General features: G+C 34.3%; 1 protein-coding gene across 2 annotated transcripts; it reads right to left on the bottom strand.

Moving 5' to 3' along the window:
- Positions 1-476: 476 nt before the first annotated feature.
- Positions 477-2,945, bottom strand: LOC11421243 (polyubiquitin). Of its 2 annotated transcripts, XM_024772395.2 has the most exons (3): positions 2,796-2,945; positions 1,032-2,296; positions 477-803 (listed from the first exon to the last, which is right to left on the bottom strand). In XM_024772395.2, exons 2-3 carry the CDS (start codon positions 2,294-2,296, stop codon positions 695-697), a joined length of 1,374 nt encoding a protein of 457 aa, XP_024628163.1. In that variant the 5' UTR covers positions 2,796-2,945; the 3' UTR covers positions 477-694. The 2 variants fall into 2 exon arrangements, with proteins under 2 accessions (XP_024628163.1, XP_003627151.1); XM_003627103.4 differs by having other exon boundaries at positions 482-2,296.
- Positions 2,946-22,648: the final 19,703 nt, after the last annotated feature.

The raw sequence follows: 22,648 nt of genomic DNA, 5'->3' as shown, positions 1-22,648 counted from the left end.
GGTACAAAAAAACATCTGGTCTGTAACCAAACAGAACTTTAAATGGACTTTTTTTTTCATAAACTGTAGTTGATGATCAGCAAAAAATGTAGTAGTTTATAAATCTCCTGCACTCATTTTTTTAGCAATTCTTTTAATAAACCCCATCATTTGGATGATCGTCTTTTCTTTATTTTTTTGTCTGTAAAACTCTTATGTTGTAGTTGAGTTATAAGGTTGTGGTAAGGTGTGAGTATGGTTTGTCACAGAACATGCCCTTTCTACATTCTTTTTTTTTCTTTTTCTGAGGGGATCATTTCTATATTCTTAATGGAACCATTTTAATTCTCCACATATGGCTTATATTTTTCAGAATTTTACTGTTCTGTAACAAGAGAGAGAAAAAATTCAAAATAACACATGATATAACACAACTTCTACTTCCTCCAACTTCAAGCGTAGCAGTAATGAATCGAAAATACAATAATATTTTGAACTTCAGATTAAAAACAAAAGAGTACTTAATCTCTGAATGACAGCAATTAGTTCATATTCATTAAGTTTAACAAAGAGAAAGAGAACAGATACGAGTACCACAACAAACTAAAGATAAGGGCCATTATCAAGACCCATGCAACAAGTTCTGAAATTGGAAAACCATAAACCTGCTTAGGATTCAACACACAATAAAAGACAACTACACAAACCTAAATACTTAAAATCCACCACGAAGACGCAAAACAAGGTGAAGAGTAGACTCCTTCTGAATGTTGTAGTCAGCAAGGGTCCTTCCATCCTCCAATTGCTTCCCAGCAAAGATCAACCTCTGCTGATCTGGTGGGATTCCTTCCTTGTCCTGGATTTTTGCCTTCACATTATCAATTGTGTCTGAACTTTCTACCTCTAAGGTGATGGTCTTACCGGTCAACGTCTTTACAAAGATCTGCATACCTCCCCTCAGACGAAGGACAAGGTGAAGGGTGGACTCTTTCTGAATGTTGTAATCAGCCAAAGTCCGGCCATCTTCAAGCTGCTTCCCAGCAAAGATCAACCTCTGCTGATCTGGTGGGATTCCTTCCTTGTCCTGGATTTTTGCCTTCACATTATCAATTGTGTCTGAACTTTCTACCTCTAAGGTGATGGTCTTACCGGTCAACGTCTTCACAAAGATCTGCATGCCTCCCCTCAGACGAAGGACAAGGTGAAGGGTGGACTCTTTCTGAATGTTGTAATCAGCCAAAGTCCGGCCATCTTCAAGCTGCTTCCCAGCAAAGATCAACCTCTGCTGATCAGGTGGAATTCCCTCCTTATCCTGTATTTTTGCCTTAACATTATCGATGGTGTCTGAGCTTTCCACCTCCAATGTAATGGTCTTTCCTGTCAAAGTCTTCACAAAGATCTGCATGCCTCCCCTCAAACGAAGGACAAGATGAAGAGTGGATTCTTTCTGGATGTTATAATCTGCCAAGGTTCTGCCATCTTCAAGCTGCTTTCCAGCAAAAATCAACCTTTGCTGGTCTGGGGGAATGCCTTCCTTGTCCTGAATCTTAGCCTTTACATTGTCAATTGTGTCTGAGCTCTCCACCTCCAAAGTAATCGTTTTTCCAGTTAGGGTCTTAACAAAAATCTGCATACCACCACGAAGTCGCAAGACAAGATGAAGAGTCGACTCTTTCTGGATGTTATAATCAGCTAGAGTTCGACCATCTTCAAGTTGCTTTCCAGCAAAAATCAACCTTTGCTGGTCTGGGGGGATACCCTCCTTGTCTTGTATCTTGGCCTTCACATTGTCAATTGTGTCCGAGCTCTCTACCTCCAAAGTAATAGTCTTTCCTGTAAGGGTCTTAACAAAAATCTGCATACCACCGCGAAGTCGCAACACAAGATGGAGAGTTGACTCCTTCTGGATGTTGTAATCAGCCAAGGTTCTGCCATCTTCAAGCTGTTTTCCAGCAAAGATGAGCCTCTGCTGGTCTGGTGGGATACCCTCTTTGTCTTGTATCTTGGCCTTAACATTGTCAATGGTATCAGAGCTCTCCACCTCAAGGGTAATCGTCTTTCCAGTGAGAGTCTTCACAAATATTTGCATACCACCACGGAGACGGAGCACCAAATGGAGAGTGGATTCCTTTTGGATGTTATAATCAGCAAGGGTACGCCCATCCTCCAGCTGCTTGCCAGCAAAAATCAGTCGCTGCTGGTCTGGTGGGATTCCTTCCTTGTCTTGAATTTTTGCCTTAACATTGTCTATGGTATCTGAACTCTCAACTTCGAGAGTGATGGTCTTGCCAGTGAGGGTCTTAACGAAGATTTGCATCTGTATAATCCAAAACAAAGAAAAACAAATGAATCAATCACCAATTTTTCATTGTGTGTACAACAAGGTTAAAAGAATATGGGTTATGAAAACTGGAAGCAGCAGATCAGCAATTATAATCAATTCAATTTACAACAGACATCAAAAAAACTTGCTCATCAAATTCTCCCTGACAATCAATAAATCGGGTAAAAAATATCCATGTACTAATCTAATTAAAGGACGTATTTTTTGAATCATACAATACAAAAATCCAAATCTAAAAATTTATATGAACCCCTAATCACAATCTAAAGACTGTCTTTGAAAAACAAAGGATTAAATCATACAATAAACAGTAAAATCAAGTAAACGGTTCAATTCAGAAGGATTTCAATCAGATGAAAGAAAAGAACAAAACCCTAATTGAATTTAAATTTGACGGATCAAAAGAAAAGATCGATTAAACGATAGTAGCTAATAATAATAAAATAATCGAAGAATAGAAAGTAGATTATACCTTGAAACGGAATTGGGTGCTAGGTTTGAATGAATCTCTTTTCCAAAGGAACCGGTTTTGTAGCGATGGGGAAGAAAAGAATGAAGAAGTTTAGTTTACCTGATTTGCTTTTATAGCAAAAATCGATTGGCTGTTATATTACGCCAACGGCAGCTCTTCCAATTAAAACGTGACACGTGGACAAACTGTGACTTGTTACCTAACCCTTTGTGATACGACAACGTTTGGTATAAGAGAGTCCACGTCTATTATATGCTGTCTTGCACCGCCTCGAGACAATTCTTCTAACTAAGATCGATTGTGATACAGGTGCGGGTACAATACAATACGGGTACGTGAATTAGCGGTTTTTAAAAAAAAATTAAGATACGATACGGTAATGACTTATGATACGTTAACAATGATTTATAATAAAACTTATATTTGAAGAAAAATTAACACTGATTACTCTTTATTATTGTATTATTATAAAAGATACAATTTTTAAAAAATAGTACATGTGATTATTAAAATAAATTTTTTAAAAATTTTCTTATAAATCATATTACATTTTCATATGATGTGATATTGAGAGAAACATCATTAAAAGAACTTAACATTAATTTTATTTAATGTTGTCTAACTGAATCACCTCTCTCGCTACGTTCTTCCACAAGAAATATAATTTTAAGTGTTTCATCGAGAATCAATTATACTGATGCATATCTAAAATTGAATCATATACATTTATAATGAATTTTTACAACATTGTCTCACTTTTTTACTCTTCATGTTTTTCTAGGATACGTATCTATAAAGTATCTTAGAAATATCCTTGTGTATATGTAGAGTATCACATAAGTATCCGATAAAATATTTATTAAAAATTAAAATAATTAATATGATACTTCGTGCGTACGTATCCGATATGAGTACGTCTCTGTATTGAAGTATACAGGTTTCATAGCTGATACATCTCTTTCACGGTTTTGTCTAATGTACCCAAATCATAAGTAAAATAGTATTGCGTCATAAACTAGTGTGTGTTTTTTATTTTCACGTGTCCGTCTTTTCGTTTTTTTAGTGCGCTGACGTTTAAAAATTATTAACAGTGTTTTTTGTATGAAATTTTGATTTGGGTTAAAACTAAAAATATAAAGGTTGTTGTTTTTAAGTCATAACAAATCAAAATAATCACGATTATTTATTTCAATGACACCAATAATATAACAAAAAATATATAATCTATTTTTTTTAGTTGAAACCAACAATGATCTTTATTATAGAAAAAGTTGTTGAAGGGTATAATTGGAATAATAAAAAAGTAAGTATAAATATACGTATCTAGTTTGTTACACTTTAAATGATAAAGAAAAAAAAACAGACATATATTCATATCGTGTTTGTTACATTTTTTTAATATTTAATGTTATTCGTATCTATTTGTTACATGTGTTACTTGTATTCAAAATTGATGATATTTTTAAAAAGAAAATGTTAACACAAAAGAGCTGAAAGGGATTGTTTTCTTTATACATATAATATTTAATCAATAAATTTTATTATATCTCATTTGAGGTAAGGATGACCGTGAGTATCCTTTGCTTTGGATAAAATATTATATGCTCAAATAATCTAAAACCTATTAATATACTGATGTCCAAACTTTTAAAAACTTACGAATTGGGGATTTGACATGTTCGAGATTATGCAATCCAAATTAGTCGAATACAAAAATTTTATGTGGTCCTCAATACATCGGTAATTTTCGTGGTCCACAATGTGCTGATAATTTTTGTTGTTCACGACACACTAAAACTTATATAAATTGATGTATTTGATTCATTTTTACTTCACATCTTAGAAACATGATCACTCATCCAATAGAAATGAACACTAACCTAATTTATTACGACATAGGAAAATCAAATCTATTTAGAGTATGTGTTGATGTTACATTGTGTGACTTGAAGGATCAAATTAATGACCATCTCAACAACGATGACATAAGGAGGATGAACAATGTTGAATATCGTCGTATGTTAATCAACTCATATGGGAGAGTTTTCTTTACTTGTTTGAAACTCTAGAACAACAACGACCACGACGTGAGAACTATGTTCTCTATATATAGTTCAAAATGACTAATTGATTTAGACATTTTCTTACTGAGATTTATTTATGTTATTTGAAAAAGTTTGATTCGATCCAGAACATACGAAAAAAAATCAGGAAAAAAAATCAAAATATGCGTCGATGAACTTAAAATAAAATTAGTTTGACTCATCCATGATATTGCTCGTGTTTAATTATATAGTTGTAATTAAACTCATTTGAGTTGATCTGATGGTATTGACCTGAGACCTGAGAGTGTGCTCATCCTCGATATATCTCGAAATTCGTTCTTCCGGTGCCAATTTAAGCTGGCTAACTTAACTTTAAAAAAAATTATATAGTTGTAATTATTATTATTGTTGTATTTAAAAAGTAAAACTAAAATTTTTAGCGTTTCCATCAAATTGGTCCTTGTACACGTGGTTTTCTTATTGACACGTGTACAAGATAACACGACATGCAAGACGATAAGGGGTGGTTGTATTTATTTGAAAATAGATATCTGACCCTTACAGCAAGCAGCCATCAGCACAAGGGGTGTTTGTATAATGTGAAATCAACATTCATTAAAGTCCTCTCCTTAGAAAAATAAAAAAGTTAGTAAAGTCATAGTAAACATCGAAAGGCCATCAACAACAACAAACGCGTCACATTATTTAATTAATCAGCAAAACAAATCTATTGGACAATTTTATTTTTTTTAACTTTAGTGTTACTATAAATTTTATGCAAAGACCAAGTTTAGTCTTTGATCGCATTCACACTGTCACCAAATCACATATTAAATTTTTGTGCATTGTTTTATCTCAAATTTGTGATATTAATAATGGAACAAGTTCATAGTCTGCTTTCACCACCATAAATTCCAAGCCTTTGAAGGGAGAAAAGGTTGTATATCCTTAATTTGCACTAATGAAATAGTTAATATTACGAAATGTCTTCTTCCTCTTCAGAAGAAATGTTTTCTCCCTCTTATCATCACACGTATGAATTAATCAAAATTATTACTTAGGATCCATGATAAAATGTTTATTCGTATTTAATTATTTTTACAGAAATTATTTTTATATACTAATTAAAATAAATGATTTTTCTGTCAAAAAAAAAGTTAAAATAAATGATTTAATAATTTTTTTTGAGAGGGAAATAAACGAGTTAATGTTTTATGTTTAGCAAAAAATAAAAGATAGATAAGTTAGTTTGTGGACCAGGTCTTACTATTTTTATTAAATTTGAATAAAATATTATTTTTGCTCTAGACTTTTTATTATTACAAAATTCATTTTTTACTAAAATATTAAAAGTCTATCTTTGGTCCATTTTTAAGAGGAACCATAAGTAAAAAATACACGAGTTCACTTAAAAATAGGAACCATAAGTTGCGATTGAAAATTTTATAGAGCTTAAAAATTTAAGGAAAATTTTAGAGGGATTAAAACAAAAAGTTGATATATTTATGGAGTCCAAAAATTTATTTAATCCTTAAAATAATATTGAGAGTAAGTCTTATAATAAAAAAAAATAAATTGTTGGTTGCTTAATTTTTTTTATCATTGGAATAAAATATGTAAAAGTTTTATTTTTTACTAGATTTGTACTGGTTGCTTAATGAATGTTTATAGATAATATGACATTGTAAGGGGCATATATATTTTAATGATTAAACTTCCCTAAAAAATATTTTAATGTTTAAAGTGGAGGGAGTCCTTGTTTTATCCGAATCGAATATATGCTCTAAGATGCATCTTTCATGTTTTTCTTTTTGTTGTTTTTTTGTATGTTTTTTTTGTCAAATAACCTAGTGGTTAGAGGTCATACATATTGGTCATCTCAATGTAGGCTAGTTGTTTTATCTACCATTATTCATTGCTTCAACACTATTTGGTTTTGCAGAAATCAACATAGATTTAAGGGTTAATAGTATTTTTCACCCCTGTAATATATATCATCTCCGGTTTTCGCCCCTATAAAATTTTCGGTTTGATTTGCATCCTTGTAAAATATATTTTTTTCCAGAAAACACCCATAATAGGCCATTTTCAGAAAAAAATTTCAAGAAATTTTGGTTTTTGAATGGCCTATTAAGGGTGTTTTCCGGAAAATAAAAATTTTATGAGAGCGCAAATCAAACCGAAAATGACATATATTACAAGGGTGAAAAACACTATTAACCATAGATTTAATGATAAAGTCATTAATGTCAGATCAACCATTAACTTGGTTACTTCAGGTGCTCCCCTTTCTGGCAATATTTCTCTTCTTGCAGTTAACAGTTCTATCTCAGATTTTTCTATCCTCAAATCTTTTACTGTTAGAATTAATCCTCCAAAGCCTAGAATCACAAAGGAGGTTTTATGGCTGCCCCCTGTTTTGAATTGTGTCAAATGTAACACTGATGGTGCATTAGTTGGTAATCCGTATCCTGCAGCTTATGGATGTATCTATAGAAATGCTAATGCTGATTTTTTGGGTGCGTTCTCTATAAACCTTGGTGTTACCTCTACTTTAAGTTCTGAGCTGATTAGAGCAATGGTGGCTATTGAAATAGCCCATCAAAAAAACTGGCATAACTTTTGGCTTGAAACTGACTCTATGCTAGTTTTTTTGGCCTTCAAATCTGCAAAGATTGTTCCTTGGCATCTGAGGAACAGGTGGGACAACTGTATGCACCTTTTGCAGTTCTTTAACTTTAACTTTTCACACATTTATAGAGAAGGAAATTACTGTGCTGATCAGCTAGCTAACATTGGTCTGTCTATACAATCTTATAGTTGGTTTCATAGTTTGCCCCATCAAATTAGTGATCATTTTGATAGGAATAGTCTTGATATTCCTAATTTTAGGCTTCATTAACTCTCCTGAGGGTTAGGTTTTATGTCCCCCTCTATCTTTTTGTAATCATTCCTTTTCTTTTTATATATATTTACGGGGGTTGCTTTGCAACTTCCTTTGTTTATAAAAACAAAAAAAAAAGAGCTCATACATTTTAGAATAGTCATATTTGAACAATAATTTTTGACAACTATCATGACAACTTCCTTTACCTCTCTTTCTATTGGTCAAAAACAATGAAAAGAGAAAAAGGAAGAGAGAGAATAAAAACATAATGTGAGTATGAAAGAGAGAGTTGTCAAAAGGTTGTCATAAAATGGTTGTACAAATATCATTTCTCTACATTTTATATTCTAACAAAATCCAGAATCATCAAAACCAACACATTTCCAACCACCTCCCTATCTCTCCCACACAATATCAGTTATCTTCTATCATAATTTTCTCCATCAATTTCGATTCATCATTGAAACTGTAACGCCCCGAATTTTGGTCCAAGACATTACGCCTAAATTATTCTTATTTTTAGAAAATCACTACTATTTTTTTTTGTGCTTAATCATCATTAATAGATTCTGTTGGAACAAAATGTGTTTCACAATGAACCTTATTAAGTTTTGATGATAACAAGGTATTAAAAATTGTCAATTGGTTATTACTAATAATTGTTCAAGTGTACAGGACCAAAGGCTACTCAAGTTATTTCAATAGGTCTTGGAAGAACAATGGAAAGAAAAAGAAATTCTGAGCATCTGAAGAAAACTGCTCCTGAAGCTGAAGTGCTCCTGAAGAGATGACGTCATCAGAAGCAGAAGGTCATCAGAAGCAAAAGTTTTCATCAGAAGCAATATCTTCACCAGAAGCTACGTTTGATCCTTTAATCAAACTGAAGATTCAAAGTAGCTGATTCTCAATTCAGTCTTATCAAAGAAGAACGAAGAATTGAAATGGAGGTATCAACGGATATATGGATAGCACTGAGCACTTGTCTCTCATTAATAGAGTTGACAAAGTACAAGTGTACAACCACTACCTCCACTACTCTGTTTTCTGTCTACGCTACAAAACAAAACAACAACCATGCCTGCAGAATTTGTACACTCAAGATGGGAATGAATTTGAAGTTTATTCTTCAAAGGACTACACCCAAATCAGGCAAAGGATCACTGGTGGATAATCAAAGGATTTCAAACGACTCTTTAGACGTGCTGATTATCTCAACGTCTCTTTCACGCCTCTATATAAAGGAGTGAAGACTTGAAGATTGAAGATAGAGAAATACATAAGTTCAAAAGCGCCAAAACTCTGTCAATTTGATTCTACAAAGCACACTGAATTTCTGCACTGATTTGATACATCTTAGAAATTCAAAGTCTAGAGTCTTTTCTGCATTGTATTGTGAACACCACTGATTGTATATCAAGTGTTCAATTCAAACTCAATTCTCTGTATTTTTGTTTGATTAGAAGTCTCTTGCCTGCGTGCTTGAGCATTAGAAGTCTCTTGCTTAGTGCTTGAGCATTGGAAGACTCTTGCGTGTGTGCTTGAGCATTTTTGTGAAGTCTCATACTTAGAAAGTATTGAGCAGTTGTAATCTTGTGATTATAGTGAAATCTCCTTGGAAGTGCAAGGGGGACTGGACTACTTCCGTGTTGTGGAAGGAACCAGGATAACTGCTTGTGTCTGTGTCTTTCTTTTCTCTGCTCTGTTCTTTTCCGCTGCAATCTAACTCTGATCATTTCATCAGAAGCAATCAAACTGCTTCTGAAGTTTTTATCAGAAGAAGTAATATTGAGAAAAAGAAAACACAATTCAACCCCCCCTTCTTGTGTTTTTCACCTTCAATTGGTATCAGAGCCTGCTCTGTTATCACAGCACTTAACCGTGTTACAGTTCAAGATCTATTAGAAAAACATGTCTGGAGATGAGGAATCAGTTACTACAAAATACACAAGTGTCAAGCATGACTATGATACTGCTGACAAGAAAACAGACTCTGGAAAAGCTCCAAAGTTTAATGGAGATCCGGAAGAGTTTTTATGGTGGAAAACTAATATGTACAGCTTTATCATGGGATTGGATGAAGAGCTATGGGATATACTGGAAGATGGAGTTGATGATCTGGATTTGGATGAAGAAGGAGCTGCTATATACAGAAGAATACATACTCCTGCTCAGAAGAAGCTTTATAAGAAACACCACAAGATAAGAGGAATCATTGTGGCTTCTATACCTCGCACCGAATACATGAAAATGAGTGACAAATCTACTGCGAAGGCTATGTTTGCTTCTCTATGTGCAAACTTTGAAGGCAGCAAGAAAGTAAAAGAGGCTAAAGCTTTGATGCTAGTTCATCAGTATGAACTTTTCAGAATGAAGGATGATGAGAGTATAGAAGAAATGTACTCAAGATTTCAAACTTTAGTTTCTGGATTGCAAATACTAAAGAAAAGCTATGTTGCTTCTGATCATGTTAGTAAGATTTTGAGAAGATGAAAATGAGGTATATTCCAAAATCCCTAGACAAGAACTTGTTGATTCTCTAAAAGAACTTTTATCACTGTTTGAACACAGAACCAATGAGTTGACAGATTTAAAAGAAAAATATGTTGATTTGATGAAACAACAAAAGTCAACTCTATTGGAACTGAAAGCTTCTGAAGAAGAACTCAAAGGGTTTAACCTCATATCAACAACATATGAAGATAGACTCAAGAGTCTTTGTCAGAAGCTACAAGAAAAATGTGATAAAGGTTCAGGCAATAAACATGAGATTGCCTTGGATGATTTTATTATGGCTGGAATAGACAGAAGCAAAGTTGCTTCTATGATCTACAGCACATACAAGAACAAAGGCAAAGGGATTGGATATTCTGAGGAGAAATCCAAAGAATACAGTCTCAAGAGCTACTGTGATTGTATCAAGGATGGATTGAAATCCACCTTTGTGCCTGAAGGTACAAATGCTGTAACTGCTGATCAGTCAAAACCTGAAGCTTCTGGTTCACAGGCTAAGATCACATCAAAGCCAGAAAACCTTAAGATCAAGGTAATGACAAAATCTGATCCTAAGAGTCAAAAGATTACAATTCTGAAAAGATCAGAAACTGTTCATCAGAATCTGATTAAACCAGAATCTAAAATCCCAAAACAAAAGGATCAGAAGAACAAAGCAGCTACTGCTTCTGAGAAAACAATACCAAAAGGTGTCAAACCTAAAGTATTGAATGATCAGAAGCCACTCAGCATTCACCCTAAGGTACAAGGGAGGAAAAGTAAAACCTCCAAAACTAACCCAAAAGGACCCATGAAGATATGGGTACCTAAATCTGAATTGTTCAAAAATGCAGGTGTGCTTAAGGGCAAGAGAGAAACAAAGGTCATGGTACCTAGACAGCGGATGTTCAAGGCACATGACTGGAGAGAAAGCTTTGTTCCTTACCCTTACAATGAAAGATGGAGGAGAAGTGAAGTTTGGTGGCAACCAAACTGGAAAGATCATTGGTACAGGTACTATTGGTAATTCCTCCATCTCAATTAATAATGTGTGGCTAGTAGATGGTCTGAAGCATAACCTATTGAGCATTAGTCAATTTTGTGACAATGGGTATGATGTAACGTTCAGTAAGACCAACTGCACACTAGTCAACAAGGATGACAAATCCATTACATTCAAGGGAAAGAGAGTTGAGAATGTCTATAAAATAAATTTCTCTGATCTGGCTGATCAGAAGGTAGTTTGCCTTCTGTCAATGAATGATAAAAAATGGGTATGGCATAAAAGGTTGGGACATGCTAATTGGAGATTAATTTCTAAAATTAGCAAGTTACAACTGGTCAAAGGATTGCCTAACATTGATTATCATTCAGATGCACTTTGTGGTGCATGTCAGAAAGGGAAAATTGTGAAAAGTTCTTTCAAATCTAAAGACATTGTATCAACTTCCAGACCCTTAGAATTACTCCATATTGATCTTTTTGGTCCAGTTAACACTGCATCTTTATATGGAAGTAAATATGGATTAGTCATTGTTGATGATTACAACAGATGGACTTGGGTAAAATTCATTAAAAGTAAAGACTATGCATGTGAAGTGTTTAGCAGCTTCTGCACTCAAATAGAATCTGAAAAAGAATTGAAAATTTTGAAAGTCAGAAGTGATCATGGTGGAGAATTTGAAAATGAGCCATTTGAACTTTTTTGTGAAAAACATGGGATTCTCCATGAGTTTTCGTCTCCTAGAACTCCACAACAAAATGGGGTTGTAGAAAGAAAGAACAGAACCTTACAAGAAATGGCCAGAACCATGATCCATGAAAACAACTTAGCTAAACATTTTTGGGCAGAAGCAGTCAATACTTCATGTTATATTCAAAATAGGATCTATATCAGACCTATGTTGGAGAAAACGGCATATGAACTCTTTAAAGGAAGAAGATCCAATATCTCTTACTTTCATCAGTTTGGATGTACTTGTTACATCTTAAACACTAAAGACTATCTGAAGAAATTTGATGCCAAGGCTCAAAGAGGAATCTTTTTAGGTTACTCTGAAAGGTCAAAGGCATACAGAGTGTATAATTCAGAAACACAATGTGTTGAAGAATCTATGCATGTAAAATTTGATGATAGAGAGCCTGGAAGTAAAACTTCAGAGCAAAGTGAAAGTAATGCAGGTACAACTGATTCTGAAGATGCATCAGAATCTGATCAACCTTCTGATTCTGAAAAGTATACAGAAGTTGAATCTAGTCCAGAAGCTGAAATCACTCCAGAAGCTGAGTCTAATTCAGAAGCAGAACCTAGCCCAAAAGTACAGAATGAAAGTGCTTCTGAGGACTTTCAAGATAACACTCAGCAGGTTATTCAACCTAAATTCAAGCACAAATCTTCACATCCTGAGGAGCTAATCATTGGAAGCAAAGATAGTCCTAGAAGAACAAGATCACATTTTAGACAAGAAGAGTCATTAATAGGACTGCTTTCAATAATTGAGCCTAAAACTGTTGAAGAAGCTCTCTCAGATGATGGATGGATATTAGCTATGCAAGAAGAGCTAAATCAATTCCAAAGAAATGATGTGTGGGATCTGGTACCCAAACCTTTTCAGAAGAACATTATTGGAACAAAATGGGTATTCAGAAACAAGCTGAATGAACAAGGAGAAGTAACCAGAAACAAAGCCAGACTTGTTGCTCAAGGCTACAGTCAACAAGAAGGCATTGATTACACTGAAACATTTGCTCCAGTTGCAAGATTGGAAGCAATCAGGTTACTTCTATCCTACGCAATTAATCATGGCATAATATTATATCAAATGGATGTCAAAAGTGCCTTTCTTAATGGTGTCATTGAAGAAGAAGTGTATGTTAAACAACCTCCTGGGTTTGAGGATCTTAAGCATCCTGACCATGTTTATAAACTTAAGAAATCACTATATGGCTTGAAACAAGCTCCCAGAGCTTGGTATGATAGACTAAGTAATTTCTTAATTAAAAATGATTTTGAAAGAGGACAAGTTGACACAACACTCTTCAGAAGGACTCTTAAGAAAGATATTTTGATTGTGCAAATATATGTTGATGATATAATATTTGGTTCTACTAATGCATCTCTTTGCAAAGAATTTTCTAAGTTAATGCAGGATGAATTTGAAATGAGTATGATGGGAGAATTGAAATTCTTTCTTGGAATTCAAATCAACCAAAGTAAAGAAGGAGTATATGTTCATCAAACAAAATATACAAAGGAGCTTTTGAAGAAGTTCAAGCTAGAAGATTGTAAAGTGATGAACATTCCAATGCATCCAACCTGCACCTTAAGCAAAGAAGATACTGGAACAGTAGTAGACCAGAAGCTATACAGAGGTATGATTGGTTCTCTGTTATACCTCACTGCATCTAGACCTGATATTTTATTCAGTGTATGCTTGTGTGCAAGATTTCAATCAGATCCTAGAGAATCTCATTTAACTGCAGTTAAGAGAATCTTCAGGTATCTGAAAGGAACAACTAATCTTGGACTCCTGTATAGGAAATCCCTAGATTATAAGTTGATTGGATTCTGTGATGCTGATTATGCTGGTGATAGGATTGAAAGAAAATCAACCAGTGGAAATTGTCAATTCCTAGGAGAGAATCTGATATCCTGGGCAAGCAAAAGACAAGCAACTATTGCTATGTCTACAGCAGAAGCAGAATACATTTCAGCTGCAAGTTGTTGCACACAACTACTTTGGATGAAACATCAGTTGGAAGACTATCAGATTAATGCTAACAGTATTCCCATTTACTGTGATAATACTGTTGCTATTTGTTTGTCAAAGAATCCAATTCTACATTCAAGAGCCAAGCATATTGAAATCAAACACCATTTTATCAGAGACTATGTTCAAAAAGGGATTTTAGATATACAATTCATTGATACTGAACATCAATGGGCTGATATATTTACAAAACCTTTATCTGTTGAAAGATTTGATTTTATTAAGAAAAATTTGAACATGCATTTTGTGTCTGATTGAAAAATTGCTTGCCTCTGAGTAAGAAGTTTGGTTCTGAAGTTTATTCAGAAGCATTTTGGTTCATCAGAAGCTCTTAACTGAGGTTCTGAGGAAAATGTGCTTCTGAAGATGACGTCAGCACTAAAACTTCAGAAGTGTTATTCTTTGCTTCTGAATAGCTTGGTTAGTGGGAACGTTGGTAGTTACTTTATGTAACAGCTGTCCCATTACCCAAAAGATAGTTTTCTGAAGAGTCTCTGACGTGGTCTATTTGTATTGGAGTATAACAAAAAGGGCAATGATGTTTTATTCGCTTTTTAACATACTTACACGCGCCTCCAATTTGTCATTAATGCTGTGTTTGTTTGTCCCTTCTGAATTGCAAACGTTTTATTAAAAACACTAAGTCAATTCACACACTACTCACTTCACAACAAACACTTTCTATTTTCTTCTCAACCCTCTGCGAAAGTAAGCGCATTCACTCATCCTCTCAAAACACCTTAGAACCCTAAAACTACTTCAAATCAATGGCATCTTCAAGTTCTGCTGGTGGTTCTTCATCAAATATGGATATAGATACTCCAGCATATGAGATCAAAGGAATAACTATGTCTATTGAGGAATGGGAGTTAATCATTCAAGCGGAAAATCCAGTGGATTTCGCTTCTCTAACTCACCATGGGTGTGACTTGGTAAGATTCTACAAGAAGCAGAAGATGATGGGTTACTTCAGTCTTCTCAATGGTCCAACTTATGAAGTTCTGGTCAGACAATTCTGGGTAAGGGCTTCAGTCTTTGACATTGAAGCTGCTAGACAGGAAGAAGCTCAACTGATTCTGATTGATCCTACTCTAAAGGGAAAAACCAGAGAAGAAATGGGTCTACTCTCCTTCACCGGCACAGAGATTAGATCAAATGTCATGGGTATTCCTGTAACCATAAATGAGCAGATTATTGCTCAAGCCATGGGAAGGGATACTTCTGGCAAATACTTTGGAGAAGAAATTCCTAATCCAAGAACCAGCTCTTGGAAGGAAATTGTCAATGAGACCATCTATGGGTCTAAGGTTGCTCAACCTTACAGCACTTTGAGCATTGAGAAGAAAATGCTGCTGAAGATACAAAATGAACACATCTTTCCCAAAGGTGGAGGAAGTGATCAACCCTCTCTTGGTCACAAAGTCTTTCTGCATCACACCATCACTCAGGAAACAACGATGAATGTTCCAAAGTACATGTTCAAATACATGATCAAGGAACTAAAGAAGAGTCAAATGGAAAACAGAAAGTTTGTTCCTTATGGAAGACTACTCTCTGTAATCTTTCAAGAAGGAGGACTTCTAAGTGCCTTGAAGGATGTGGGCATCTATGATAACCAGAAGCTGGGAGCAGTAACTGGGAAGATAATCAATGCATCAACTCTTGTAAAGATGAAACTCATTCCAGCAAATGCTCACAAGAAACTAGATTCTGATATGCGTGAATCAGATGCAATATCTGATCTAGTCACTCATCACATCCCCATCTGTAAGAAGGATCCCCTGGATGTGCAGAGAGCCTACATCTTGGACTTCTACAAAACCTACAACAAGAAGATCAGCTTGAAAGATGTCCCTGAGGAAATGTATGGTGGTGATCTGCCTGTGGCCAAAGGCAGAAAATCTAAGAAGAAGCAGATCACCAAGGAAGAATACCTTGCTGAAGATGCTACTGAGGAGGGTGCTCAGAAGCATAAGAAAGCCAAGAAGGAAAAATCTGCTATGTCCACCATTCTTGAGGAAGTGGAGGATTTGGATGATGTCCCTCTTATCTCAAAAAGGACAAGGAATGCTCAAGAAACAGCAGAACAGCCTGCTTCTGAACAAACAGGCTCTGAGCAAGCTGCTTCTGAAGAGCCTCTAAGTCCCAAGAAGAAAAGAGAAGCTGCTCTTAAGACCATCAAAAGGAAGAGATCTTCAAGGAATCTGAAGACAGCTGAAGGACGAATGGCAGAAATGTTGGAAGAACTGGAAGAAAACTGGGATGAAGACTCAAGCCCCAAGAAGGCAAAGAGGACTATAACTTCAGAGCCTATAGTCATGCCCAGTTTTGAAATGACTGAAGAATTAAAGCAGTATGCTAAGGAGTACTCTGCATCCAAGATAGCAGAGAAGAAAAAGGTTGAAGGAAGTGTTTGAGAAAGAAAGGGATGAGCGTCTCAAGGCTGCAGGGTATGTGCCTACTCCTGACATTGCTGCTTTAGCGTCTGAGTTAGAGCAAGAAACTGTTCAGTATGGAGCAACTCTGCTTTCTCAAGCCTTGAAGAATAAGCAAGCTTCAGGAGCAACTTCATCAGAACCTGTTTCAAAAGCTCCAGAAGCAGTTCATCCAGAAGCTCAATCTTCAGGTAATTCATCCAAACCTGACATCTATACTCAGATTCCATCTCTACCCTCTTCACCCTCTTCACCATCCACAGAATCAGATGACCAACCCCTTAGCCAACACATAGACAAACTTCTAAAAACCAAACCTACCAAACTAACAGAATATGGAACACTTAACTATGAGAGCACTCAAATAGAATTTTCCAAAAATAGGATTAAACTGTGTGAGAAATTCAATTTGCCTACTACTCATCCACTATATCCAGATATTCCAGAACCTGTTAGTGTACAACAACCTGAACCCAACCAAGAACCTAACCAAACTCCACAAAGAGCCTCTAAAGTAGTTTCAGAAGCAACTACTTCAGAAATCCCCCAACAACAAGAATCCTCAACCATTCACAATTTAGAAAAACACTTAGGTGGTGAAATGCAACCTACACCTACAAAGGCCTCTAAGACAGTCCCTGGAAAGACTGTGTTAGAAAACCAACAAACTGTTCCTGAGCAAACTGTTCCTGAACAAACTGTTCCTGAACAAGATGCTTCTGAACAAGTTGCTCCTGACCTTCAAACAACTTCTGACCAAACAACAGAACCAGAACAACAACCAGAACCACCAATAATAGATTTAGCCTCTGACTAACCTTCCACATCTCATACAACTCAATCTGAACCTTCAACCATCCCTGACTATATCCTTGAATCTGAGTATATAGATGAACAGTTAATCAAGCTTAGTGATGAGATTCAGACACTGATTCTTCGCAGAACAGTTCCTGTACCTCCTATTCACTATCTTGATCAATGGATGGATCTGAAAAAGAGTTTTGATGACCTACTGGATAAGCTTAGTTCAAAGTGTGTCTCATCTCACTCTGCCATGCTGCAAAAGATGTTGGATGATATGCATGAAGCAGCTAGAGTGAAAGAGCTGAATTACGTGCCTCTGCTGGACATCACTCCTTTCTATCGAGAAGAAGAGTACATCTCAAGGGCAACAAGAATTCATGCTGGGTACAAAAGAAGATTGAGGGAAAAGGATGAGCTACTCAAAAAGAAGAATGAGCAAATCAAGTATCTATTGGAACAGATGTACAAGCAAACCCAACCTTAGTTGCACATTTTTTTTTGCTTGTTTTAATTTTTGTTCTAAGTACTTTAGTTGCACTGCATTTGTATCTCAACTTTTCTATATATATATATATTATCATTGTTTCTGGATCTTGTGCTTTTTCACCTTCAATATGTTTTACAAGCTTTAACTCTGATGATATTTACTGTTTTTAATGCTGCTTGCTCTAAAATACTATTTTTAAAGGTTATATGTTTATTCTTTTGTTTTGTTTTGCTCTGATACTCTTTCTTTTGTTTCTATTCTTTTTGTTGATGACAAAAGGGGGAGTAAATGTATAGTATTTTTAAGGCACTGAGCCCCACTACAACCACTTCTAAATTTCTTTTAAATACTTCTGATTTAATTTTTATGAGTATTTTATTGAAATTTAATTAATAAGAATAGAACTTAGGGGGAGCTTACAAACCTCACCTTAAGGATCTATTAGACTCAGGGGGAGCTTACAAACCTCTATCCCAGTGGTCAACAACAATTGAACATTTTAAATACTATTGTTTGTCATCATCAAAAAGGGGGAGATTGTTGGAACAAAATGTGTTTCACAATGAACCTTATTAAGTTTTGATGATAACAAGGTATTAAAAATTGTCAATTGGTTATTACTAATAATTGTTCAAGTGTACAGGACCAAAGGCTACTCAAGTTATTTCAATAGGTCTTGGAAGAACAATGGAAAGAAAAAGAAATTCTGAGCATTTGAAGAAAACTGCTCCTGAAGCTGAAGTGCTCCTGAAGAGATGACGTCATCAGAAGCAGAAGGTCATCAGAAGCAAAAGTTTTCATCAGAAGCAATATCTTCACCAGAAGCTACGTTTGATCCTTTAATCAAACTGAAGATTCAAAGTAGCTGATTCTCAATTCAGTCTTATCAAAGAAAGAACGAAGAATTGAAATGGAGGTATCAACGGATATATGGATAGCACTGAGCACTTGTCTCTCATTAATAGAGTTGACAAAGTACAAGTGTACAACCACTACCTCCACTACTCTGTTTTCTGTCTACGCTACAAGACAAAACAACAGCCATGCCTGCAGAATTTGTACACTCAAGATGGGAATGAATTTGAAGCTTATTCTTCAAAGGACTACACCCAAATCAGGCAAAGGATCACTGGTGGATAATCAAAGGATTTCAAACGACTCTTTAGACGTGCTGATTATCTCAACGTCTCTTTCACGCCTCTATATAAAGGAGTGAAGACTTGAAGATTGAAGATAGAGAAATACATAAGTTCAAAAGCGCCAAAACTCTGACAATTTGATTCTACAAAGCACACTGAATTTCTGCACTGATTTGATACATCTTAGAAATTCAAAGTCTAGAGTCTTTTCTGCATTGTATTGTGAACATCACTGATTGTATATCAAGTGTTCAATTCAAACTCAATTCTCTGTATTTTTGTTTGATTAGAAGTCTCTTGCCTGCGTGCTTGAGCATTAGAAGTCTCTTGCTTAGTGCTTGAGCATTGGAAGACTCTTGCGTGTGTGCTTGAGCATTTTTGTGAAGTCTCATACTTAGAAAGTATTGAGCAGTTGTAATCTTGTGATTATAGTGAAATCTCCTTGGAAGTGCAAGGGGGACTGGACTACTTCCGTGTTGTGGAAGGAACCAGGATAACTGCTTGTGTCTGTGTCTTTCTTTTCTCTGCTCTGTTCTTTTCCGCTGCAATCTGACTCTGATCATTTCATCAGAAGCAACCAAACTGCTTCTGAAGTTTTTATCAGAAGAAGTAATATTGAGAAAAAGAAAACACAATTCAACCCCCCCCCCCCCCCCCCCTTCTTGTGTTTTTCACCTTCAGATTCTTAATAAAAACCTATACAAAAATTCTCAACATAAGTTTCCTTCAAAATTACAATTCAGATCAAAAACCTAATTTGTCCTCCGTACGCACTTCAAGCAAAAACTTCAAAGCATAGACCATCTCTTCTTTGGTATCTAAAATGTTAGTGTAAGGGTCAATTTCCTTATCCAAATTGGTTCATACTCAAAACACCAGAAACAATGTCATAAAATAGATAATATCAAAACTTACCAATCAAAAAGAATTAAGAAAAATACATTCAAATCACATGCTTTAAATAGATAATTTCCTTATTAAGGCGTTCCAGAGTAAAATACAAAAGTTACAGTAACAATAATTCAAACATAAAAGAAAAGGAAAAAACAAGTTAATTAACCAATACCCGAACACTTAAAGAGGACTATGCCACCAACTATGATAACTAAAAGCAATGTCGTAAATCTTGCCTTCAATCTCCAAAAAGAAAGCTGCCTAATATTATTCAGAAGTTGAAGAGCCGTGCTTTTTTTGTGATTAAAAATCTTGTTGTTCTTTTTCTTTCAAATTACCCAAGTATAAGAAAACCATTCTAAAAGCATAAATGAACACCACAATTTAGCAACACCTGCTAAATTACCAAACTGAACGAATTGATCTGATGTAGCAACGAGATCAACTTAAGAGAAGCCAAGCCAATTACGCACAAAATGCCATAGCAAACCAAAAAACGACATTCCAAAAGAAGGGTATAACCACTAAGCATATAATAAATGATGACAACCTAAAATTAATTTTTTTAATCTTTCTCCCTTGTCTCTTTTCAAAAGTAAAATATTGTGTTGTCTCCTTCGGAGATTAAAGAAATGATGGTTGTTATGCGAAAAAAGTAAACATAAGGGTGGTTGTAGTTAAAATACAATATTTTTCTTAAAAAAAGGTGATTTTTCTTATTAATTATAAATTTTCATTAACTTTGTTATTATGATAAATTTTAAGAGACGACTCTAAGTCTTTGCGTCCAAATTGAAGTATAATAATAATGTACCAATATATTTTAATGCAAATTGTTTTAGCTCAAGCATGTGATAGATTTAAGATGTGAGCTTATGATATATGATGGCCTTGAAGCGGTATATATATATATATATATACAGAGGCTGCTAATTTAAACCTATCTAAAAATGTTAAGGTGTAAATTAACAAGCTACGTTCATTTGCTTTTTACTAAAAGTTCAATTTAATTCATCTAAATATGTTATATGCAAAGGGTAAATTTCATTAATGTTTTTCGATTGCTAAGGAAACAAATGTTTGCGCTATCTTTCATGTTTTTTTTAGTACAAGGTGTGACAAATTTTTAAGAAAACAATATTTGAAATGATGGAAGTGGGTGTAAATTTGGAATTAGAATCCTCTCTATTTGTTCCATTTGAAAAGATAAATACATACAAAAAGTAAAAAATAATTAATGATAGTGGGATCCACTTAATGATAGGATTCACCGCTTATTTTTTTCTGTCTATCTCTTTCTAAATTGCATCTTCCATTTATTTTTATAAATGGAGATGATCTTTACCCGTAAATTTGTGAGATAGGTGTAAACAATTAGATAAAACTTACAAAAATGAGTAAAAATATTCAAGTGGGTGTAAGTTGCTAACTTACACCTTAATGATCTTAGGTGGATGCAGCTTGCTAATTTACACTTAGTGTTTTTAAATGGGTGTAAGTTAACAGCCCTATATATTACTACATTTGATTTCTTAACCAGTGTCCGAGGCAATGGTTAACATTACCCCATATATATATATATATATATATATATATATATATATATATATATATATATACACACACACACACACACACACATACATACATGTTCTGTTTTCACTAAATAAACAAAAAATTCATATTCTGTTCGATCCATTTTGCACTTGAGATAGCTAATTGATTACTTAGACCATCCACAATGGTGGGTGCTTCACCTATTTAACACCATATTAATAAGCATCTCCATTGTGAAGTATAATATATGGGTGTCTATGGAGAAGGATGGCTTGGAAGCACCCTCTCTCTTTCTTCATTTTTCGCGGGTCCTATTTAATAAATCTTAATAAAATAAATAAATTTTGTTGAAATTTAATGATATAGAATTATTTGTGGGACCTATTTAATAATTTCTTTTAAGGTGCTGGGTTGTAGAAAATTGATGCTTATTAAATATTACCGTAAAATAAGTGATGTGGACATATGAGACCCACTTAAGCATCTAATTCGGGGTGCTCTATTGCAAATGGTTTAGAACTAAATTAGGCTCCGTTTGTTTAAGATTTTTTTCAAAAAAAATAAAAAATTTTCCTTAAAAAAAATAACTTTTTTCATTTTTAAGTGTTTGATTAGGATTTTTAGAAAAATTATTTTATCAAAAAAATCTATTTTGATCATAAAATGAAAAGCTTTTAGGATTAGCTTTTTTCAAAATTTATTTTTTTTCAACTACAAGGAGGTAACACATGTACAAGTCAAAACGATCATTTTTTAGAAGAAATTTTTTTTTTTTTATGGATAGTAGACAAACAAAAATAACTTCAGATTTTTTTTTTAAAATCTCTAAAAACAATCTATAGATTCTTTTAATATAAAATCTATTTTTTTTTTTAAAAAAATTGAAACAAACGCATCCTTAAATATCTAACTCAACAAGAAAGAAATACAATGTATTCATTAACTTTAGGGGTGAAGGCACAAGGAAAAATTTCACGGGCAAGCTTCATGAAGCTCTTAAAAAGGAAAAAGAAATCAATTTTCACCAGTGTTCCAACAATTCCAGATCCATTAAATCAATTAATTTGACTGATAAGAGGAAACAAGAAATTATAAAATGAATGGAGATGAATAGATAATTGATTTTTTGTTTGAAAGGGAATAGATAATTGATTTAGGATGTATAGTTGCTATATTTATTTATACACTTAATATTTTTTAGCAGACCCTTCAATTTTTTAACACAAATGAGATTTAACATTATATCTTTATTCAAAACTTTAATCGCTAAATTTATGAGTCATCTAATTTATATATAAGTACACTCGAAACATAACTCTACCATAATGAAGAACCTCACGCGTAA

The sequence above is a fragment of the Medicago truncatula genome, chromosome 8 (genome assembly GCF_003473485.1).
Source record: "Medicago truncatula cultivar Jemalong A17 chromosome 8, MtrunA17r5.0-ANR, whole genome shotgun sequence".
NCBI classification, from domain to species: domain Eukaryota; kingdom Viridiplantae; phylum Streptophyta; class Magnoliopsida; order Fabales; family Fabaceae; genus Medicago; species Medicago truncatula.
Note: the sequence above shows the minus strand (reverse complement) of the source record. Positions and strands in the feature narration are given on the sequence as shown.